This window comes from Talpa occidentalis, unplaced genomic scaffold (assembly GCF_014898055.3).
Source record: "Talpa occidentalis isolate TD23 unplaced genomic scaffold, MPIMG_talOcc4v2.1 talOcc4.6, whole genome shotgun sequence".
In the NCBI taxonomy this organism is placed as follows: Eukaryota; Metazoa; Chordata; class Mammalia; order Eulipotyphla; family Talpidae; genus Talpa; species Talpa occidentalis.
The window spans coordinates 4,977,403-4,985,314 of record NW_023604972.1 but is presented as its reverse complement, the minus strand read 5'-3'; the positions used below and the strand labels follow the sequence as shown (position 1 = coordinate 4,985,314).

General features: G+C 63.1%; 1 protein-coding gene across 1 annotated transcript; it reads left to right on the top strand.

The window, feature by feature from the left end:
- Window positions 1–231: 231 nt before the first annotated feature.
- NKX3-2 (NK3 homeobox 2) lies at window positions 232–2,598 on the top strand. The gene is made up of 2 exons (XM_037530684.1): window positions 232–755; window positions 2,051–2,598. The coding sequence occupies exons 1-2, from the start codon at window positions 293–295 to the stop codon at window positions 2,575–2,577; spliced, it is 990 nt and encodes a 329-aa protein (XP_037386581.1). The 5' UTR covers window positions 232–292; the 3' UTR covers window positions 2,578–2,598.
- The last annotated feature ends 5,314 nt before the right edge of the window (window positions 2,599–7,912 follow it).

Below are 7,912 nucleotides of genomic sequence, written 5' to 3'. Positions count from 1 at the left end.
CCGCGTCCTGCGAGGGGGCAGCCCCGGCCCGCCTCTGGGGCGCGAGGCGATGAGATAATCCAGCTGAGCTCCGGCGGGAGAGCGGCTGGCGCTGGCCTGGGGGAGGGGGTCTCGCGGCGGGGTGGGCCTCGCCAGCGGGGGCGCGGGTGGGCGCGGATCCCCGGCCAGCGCGGGCGGGGGCTGCCGGGCCCTGGCGCGCCGGGCTCCCGCGAGCTGCCGCGGCCCGCGCGCTCCGTCCAGCTCCGAGCGGCCCCGCGCCCCCGCCGCCCGGCCGGCCCGGCCCGCGGCGCAGATGGCGGTGCGCGGCGCCGGCACCTTGACGCCCTTCTCCATCCAGGCGATCCTCAACAAGAAAGAGGAGCGCGGCGGGCTGCCCGCGCCGGACGGCCGTCCGGCACCCGGGGGCGCAGCCGTGGCCGTGGCCGCGGCGCCCGCGGTCTGCTGCTGGAGGCTCTTTGGGGAGACGGACGCGGGCGCGCTGGGGGGCGCCGAGGACTCTCTGCTGGCGTCGCCCGCCGGGGCCCGGGCGGCCGCGGGGCAGAGCGCGGAGAGCCCGGGCTGGGACTCGGACTCGGCGCCGAGCGAGGACAACGAGGGCGGCCGGCGCTGCGCGCACGCGCCGGGGGCCAGCGGAGCCGGGCGCGCGGGGGGGACCCTGGGCCTCGGCCAGCCGGTCTGCGAGCTGCCCGCCGCCAAGGACCTGGAGGAGGAAGCCGCGGGCCGGAGCGACAGCGAGATGTCGGCCAGCGTCTCAGGTTCGCAGAGGCTTCGCGGGGAAGGGGCCGGGCCGGGCGGAAGGGCTGGGCGCGCGGAGCAACTTGGCGGGGCGGAGTGGGGGGGCTGGCGGTCGGCACTCAGCGCCCTGGGGCCCCGGCCTGGCGGAGACCCGAGGCTGGGGCCGCTGCGGGGGCTGCCCTAGCCCTCCGGGAGCTGAGCTCGGAGCCCCAGGTCCTGGGGCAGTGCGCTCCGGACCGGCTGCGGGAGCTCTGCCTCCGGCTGCACCGCCAGTGCCGGCTCGGGGGGAGCGCGAGGGGCCCGGAGACCTCGGGGAGCCAGTGCTCTGGCCCAGGGAGCAGGGACGCTCTGCCTGGAGACCCCAGCGTGGCCGGGGATGCCTCTAAGGGGCCGGAGCGGGAGGATCTACCCGACCAGGCTTTGGGAGGAGGCAGCCTTGTCTAGCTCCTTCGGGACCCTGCCCTGCCTGGGCTGCGCACCCAAGAGCTGCAAGGAAACCCAGCGGGCAGCTGCAGGCAGAAGGGCTTGATGGGGGTCACACGAGGTGCTGCAGGGAAGGCGACGTCCTCGGTGCAGGGCTGGCATGTCATTTGGTCAGAGAACTTCGGGCGCGTCTCGGCGGGTGAACACTGCTCTAGGCCTCACGCTGGCCCCGAGCAGATGGAATCTGCATCCTAGCAGGCCTCGCTGCGAGCGCGCCACGGCGGAGGAGCTGGATGCAGATTAGGCTGCAAGGATCTGAGGCAGAGACACCCCCACCCATCACCTCCAATCCCCCGGCCCTCAGCTCACGCTCTTGCAGAGAGAGGGACAAGTCCCGCCACGGCTTTGGCACAGCCTCCTGCCACCGCCCCCGCAGCACACCCTGGGGGTTAGGTGGGAGACTCCAAACACTCCTGTCCCCGCGATCCGGTCCTCACCTTCCCCTCACGCGCAGCCACGGCCTGTGCTAAGCAGCGCCGCGTGGCGGGAGACCCGTGAGCCCCAGGAGGGAGGCCGGAGCGCGGCCCACCAGCCCCAGGCGCGGCGCGGCGAGGGGAGGGCCGCAAAAATGCTCGGACCCGGGTGTCGCCACGTTCCAGAGGGGCCCAGAGAAAGCAGGGAGCAGGGTCTCGGTCACAGGGCGGCGCAGACAGAGGCCGAGCTCCGGCCGGCACACTCAGGCCTAGATGCCCAAGGGCGTCGGGCAGGATCCCGAGCAGTGTCCAGGGACGCGTGTTCCGCCCCCTGCCCACCCCGCCCTGCAGCTGAGGCCTGACCGCGCTCCTCCAGGGCACTGACAGTCTCTTGTTTCTGTTCCCACCGGGGTCCGCAGGCGACCGCAGTCCGCGCGCCGAGGACGAAGGCGTCGGCCCGGGAGGCGCGCGCGTGTCCGCGCTGGGCAGCGGCGCGGGCGGCAGCGGCAGGCCGGCGGGCGGCGCGGAGGAGGAGGAGCCCGCGGCGCCCAAACCGCGCAAGAAGCGCTCGCGGGCGGCCTTCTCCCACGCGCAGGTGTTCGAGCTCGAGCGCCGCTTCAATCACCAGCGCTACCTGTCGGGGCCCGAGCGCGCGGACCTGGCCGCGTCGCTGAAGCTGACGGAGACGCAGGTGAAGATTTGGTTCCAGAACCGGCGCTACAAGACCAAGCGCCGGCAGATGGCCGCGGACCTGCTGGCCTCGGCTCCCGCCGCCAAGAAGGTGGCGGTGAAGGTGCTGGTGCGCGACGACCAGAGACAGTACCTGCCCGGCGAGGTGCTGCGGCCGCCCTCGCTGCTGCCCCTGCAGCCCTCCTACTACTACCCCTACTACTGCCTCCCGGGCTGGGCACTGTCCACGTGCGCGGCCGCGGCGGGCACCCAGTGAGCCCGCCCGGGCCGAGACAGCTTCAGGCCCCGGAGGTCCAGCTCCCCGCGGCCGAGGACGCCGTGCGGGCTGTGCGCTATGTCGGGGCGACCGTCGAGGGGGCCACGGAGAATGAAATGCAGCCCCGGCTCTGCTATCCTGGCCGTGCGACCCCGCTGAGGGGCCGAGCCTGCCCAGAGGGGGAGCCTTTTTCTAACTTGGACAGAGGTGCCTACCCTGTGGCCTAGGGGTCCCAACGCCCCCTCACCTGCCTGGAAGCCCTCGGACGTTATTTATTGCCGCGACAATGTTGGATTTGGATTGTGTCTGCCTGGGAAGGACGTTCCCCCAGAGCAGAGAGAACTCCTGGAGACCACGTAGCCTGAATCCCCAGAAGGTCAGGCCTGCCGGGAGCTTTGTGCGCTTGGCCACACGAGTTCATGGTATCCATGCTACCAATCTATGTGTATCTACATATCTATTATTTTTGGAAATTGCATTTATTACAAGTGGGGTGCGGAACCCCGGCAGCCCCACCAAAGAGCCCCGGGCGAGGGGTTGATTGAACCCTGAAGGGGTTTGATTTTCCGGCCCTCCATCCCATCCGCGGTGTCAAAACTCGGGTGGGGGCACCCAACTGGGTGTTGGATGTAGGGAAGGGAGCCTACGGGGCAGGGTAGGGCCACCCCGCCCATCCCCGCATCTTCCAAGACCCTGGCGCCCTGGGGAGCTCCTCCAAGCTCCTCAGACCAGGAGAGCAAACCCTGCAGCCCTTCGCAGAAACTTTCCTTGAGTTCTTTTTATTTTTTTAAAGGAGGTTTAAAACTTGTAGCACTTTTCAGTTGTTTGTATTCAAATGACGGTTATTTTTGTATTCAATGTGAATATCCCCACCAGCCTCTCTGGCGGCCTCTGCAGCAGGGCGCTGAGCCCGCCCCTCGGTCTCTGTCTCTCTGCGACTCCCAGATCCCACTCAGAATCCTCCCACCCCGGTCCTTGGCCCTCAGACCGTGGTCCTGCCAACCTCGCAGCTTTGTGCCTCCGCCCGGCACGGTGCACCCACCTAGAGTATTAACTTTAAAAGATTTGTGACATTTGGAAGCTCTATTCGCTGTAATTTTTTCCCTTTAATTTATAAACTTTTAGTTTAACATGCTGTCCTGGATGCTGTTTTCTCTGAGGCGCTTTCTGGCAGGCTTTGGGGGAACCAGTAACATATTAATAGGGGGGTGTTCGTTTTCCCAGTCTCTTTTCAGATGGGGTGAAGGATGCTTTGCCCCTGGGGGAGCCGCCCTGCAGCCCACCCTGGGTTGAAGCCCGGCAGCTCAGGGAATCTCGACTTCAGGGACTTGCCAGGAGCCACAGCGGAATCCCTGTGACTCTTAATACCTAGGATTCCCTTTTGTTCTTGTGCGCATTGGGGTTCAGCCTGAGAAGCACTTGCGGCTGAGGCCGTAGCTAATTTCCATTCCCCAACCGCCTGACCCCTACACTTTCGGTTTTGGTAGCTTTTCTTTAAGTGATGCTGTCCTTATTTCATTTGGAGGCTACACTGGCAAAAACTCTCCCTGAAATTCTGAAGGAGCCGCTCAGGAGGTGTCTCCCAGGTGGGTGCCAAGGCACACCTATAGCAGAGGGCTTCCCTGTCTTGATGACTTGATGACTTGGCATCTTCTGACCTGCCCAGATGCCCACCCAGGGCGCAGAGGATGGGCCCGGGTTATTTATTGCCCCATTTTACAGGTGAACACGCCCCACTGGCATTGCAGGACTCCCCAGAACACCCAGGATTCACCGGGGCAAAATCCTCCCTGCCCTGCCCGGGCGCGGGTGCCAGGCGAGCAGGGACGAGCTGAGGCCACGCCGCAGGCGCGCAGGCCCCGGGTCGGCCGGCCGCGCTGGGAACCGCAGCCAGGCCTCGCTGCTTTCAATTTCACCCGGCGCCCAAAGCCCACGAGCCGTGGCTTTGCCAGCCCAGCGCCCCCAAGCTTGCGAGCCCCGAGGACCCAGGCGCCTGCAGCCCTGGGGCGCGGTGGGGACAGAGAGGCGCTGCCAGCGCTTTGCAAAACGATTGTTATTTCTGGACGCAGCGAAAAGGGGAAAAAGCCTCAGGTTCTACCCGTCCTCGCGCAGGTCCAACTAACTCCCCAACACGTCCCGCCATCGCTTTGTTTCTTCTTGGCACGTTAAAAAAAATCCCACTTAAAATGTCACCACCAAAAGCGCGTTTGCCTGGTCGGAAGTCGGGGCATTTCCGATAGGGCTGGACTCGCCTTTCTCTCCCGAAATCGCCATTATTGAGGATTTTTTTTTTAGGGGGATCGATTTATTCCCCTTTGGGAGAATGTCGGTTGTCTGAGGCTGCGTCCTGCGAGGGAAATGTGTGCGCCCTCCTCGCGCAGCGCAGTGGGGTGCAGAGAACTGGGGAGTTCCTCGCCTGTAGGCGGGGCGGCGGCCCTCGGCGCGGCCTCTGCTCTCCACCCCTCGCCGGGGCCTATTTTACTGGGTTGACTCGAAACAGCCGGGTTTTTGCAGTTTCGCTCTCAGCAGCCGCGGTGCTGGCGGGGGCGCGAGCGCCCCGAGATCTGAGATCCAGGGGGCCTGGGAGGATTTCTCGCCGCATTTGGCGGCCTCGGTTCTGCTGCGCCCCGGACCACCGGCGCGACCGCGGTCGGAAACCAACGGTACCGCTTTCCTCCGGGCCTCTCCTTCCCCGCTGCCCGCCCCGGGCCTCTCCGCCCTCCCTAGGAAAGACTAGAAGCGGCTCCGCTCCTCGCCGCCCTGCGCCCGGCCCCAGAAGGTCCTCGGCCACCTTCTCCCCGCGCCCCGGGCGGCTCTGGGCTCCCCCCCCAGCACCGGCTGGGCTGGGCCGCAGGGACCCTCACCCCTTGCTCGTCCTCAGCTCTCTCCGCCCTTGGTGAAGGTCAGAGCTGGCTTGGGAACTGCTAAGTGAGACCCACAGGCTTAGGTGGGGAACCAGGGCTGGGGGATTCGCCCCGCATTGAAATCAGTCCCAAGAATTTGGGCTCAGCCTGGGAATCTTGCTCTAGGCAGGACAGCTGGGATAGACAGCCTGGCCCAGACTGCTGGTGTGTGTGTGTGTGTGTGTGTGTGTGTGTGTGTGTGTGTGTGTGTGTGTGTGTGTGTATCTCAAACTTTGGGCCTGTTGGCCTTGACATTTCAAGCTGCTGTCTCTTCATGGGGACAGGTTTTAGGTGACCCCAAAGAATATGTAGGAATCGCTGGGCTGAGCCGGGGGCACTTGGGATGGGCTCCATTTCAGAAAATAAATGACTTTCTAGCCAGCTTATCTGCTTGCTGCTCCTGGGAGTCAGCAAAGGGTCGAGGGGTAGAGCAGCTGTGACTTTGTGGGAGAACGTCTGTGAAAACCTCAAGTCCACAGTCTTGCACCTGAGAGGCAATTCATTGGAAGCCTCTCCCAGAGCCTGAGAAGCTAGAGCCCGAGGTGAGGTGTAGGGATCATTCACAGACCCGCTTGGCAGGACACACGGTTGGCCTGCAGACATCCCATCCATCGGCACTGGTCCTGGGATGTTGACTCCCTAACTTTCCAGCGGAGCCCTGTCCAGGCCCAGCGGAGCTCCCTATATTTCATGGTGCCTGCCAGGAACAGGTAGAATCCGACCTCCTGCAAGTCCAGGGACTTCAACCGTCTTTCCAGAAAGCCCCCTGCCTCAGAGGAAAGCCACCATCAAGCCTCAGACATCCCCTGCCCACCCAAAACGGAGAACTGGTGCAGCAGTTCTGGGGGCAGCGCTGGGCGGCTGCAGGACTCCGATGCATGGGCACTGCCCGACAGTGCTCACGCATTTAGGACTCGCCAAGCTGGGTGTGGAGAGCGCTTTGCTGGAGGAGCTTTGCAAGCCCAAAAACGCTGAGGGCAAGTAGTGCAGTGTTTCCTCTGTGGGTGGCTGGTGGTGTTTCCACCCCTCCCTGTCCTGTGATGGTCACCCCCAGAGCCTCGAAGGAAGCAGGGGAAGAGACTCTTGATTGGAGAGAGGCCCCAAGGAGCAGCCAAACAGCACACGTATGCAAACACATGCACACACGCTACTAACAACTCTGTCCCTTATCTGGGAGGTCACAGTTGAAAAAGTGCTTCAGGATCCTGTCCCATGGGGAGTTGCTAAGGCCTGCGTAGTGGGGCAGGCAAGACCTCCATTTTATCTGGAGAAACTGAGGCTCCAAGAGGTGGTGTGATTTGCCTGAAGTAACAGGCCATTAAGAGAACCAGTCAGAGACCAAATCTACAGGCAACCGCTAAGATTTGAAGGGACAGAGTGGATTGCCCTACATCCCCTGCTCAGCAGAGGGTCCCCCAGAGGCTTGAGAGCCCACCTTGCCAGGTTTTGAGTCTCCTGATTAAATGGAGAAAAGCCATAGTAGAGTTGCAAAAAGAAAAAAAAAAACCTGTTATATTGTAAATGGTTACATCATGTCATAACTGGAGTTCTTTCTGTAGTTACACATAGCAGTTATTGAACGTAAATTGGGCTGTTTAAATCATTATGGCATTTATAAAAGAAGGTTGATTCCTGGGGTCCTGCGAGCCAGGGTGGTCGGTGCCGGCTGCAGCTTGGGCTGAGCCATGAAGTTCTTTCAAACCTGGTGGATGCATGTGAAGCTGCGCTCTTAGTAAGGAAACATCCAAATGTTCAAAATTGGGGAGAATCGTGAATGTGAAAGTGGGCCGACAGACCTGCAGCCCCACATCCTGTCAGGAGTGCTACATTCAAACCCTTTGCTTGGGTGGAGGCAGCAAAGGCAGGGATGTTGCTCTGGCGGGTCAGGAGCTGACCAGGAACCCTCTACTAGCGAAGAGCAGCTCTGTGTTCCTGTTGGAACGTCAAGTTCAACGGGAACACAGTTGGTGATGGCTGCGGGAGCGGAGCGGGGCCTCCGGCCCTGGAGCTTCTTGCAGGGAAGATCACTCCCATCTTCAAACATTTCTTCCACTCCCCGGGTGTGTGCATGACACGCTCCCCAGCCCAAGGCTCGTGTTCCACCTTCTGTCCCTCCCACCAGCCCCCAGTTCCTGCCCTAGTCCCTGGTGCACTCACAGCCCTGCAGTCAGGCGAGGGGAGCCAAGAGTGCTGGTGTTCACAGACCACAGGGCTCCCCCCTAGCACCTGCATTCCCCCCCTTTACTGTGTCTGCAGTTGCAACGTTAGGTCGCCACTGTGAGAATTCAGTGCTGGGGAGCGCAGCCCTGGGGCCTGAGGGGTGAGTCCTGCCCTCCCTCTCCCCAGCTCCCTCGGTGGTCACACTCACTTCCCAGGTGAGCAGCAACCCCTCCCCCCACCCCAGGTCTAGAAATCTAGATGCACGAGGGAGA

Excerpts from the sequence above, each read along its gene's own strand:
- NKX3-2 (XM_037530684.1), top strand. The coding sequence starts at position 293 with ATGGCGGTGCGCGGCGCCGGCACCTTGACGCCCTTCTCCATCCAGGCG. Across the intron at positions 756-2,050 it reads GATGTCGGCCAGCGTCTCAG|GCGACCGCAGTCCGCGCGCC; the intron begins GTTCGCAGAGGC and ends CGGGGTCCGCAG.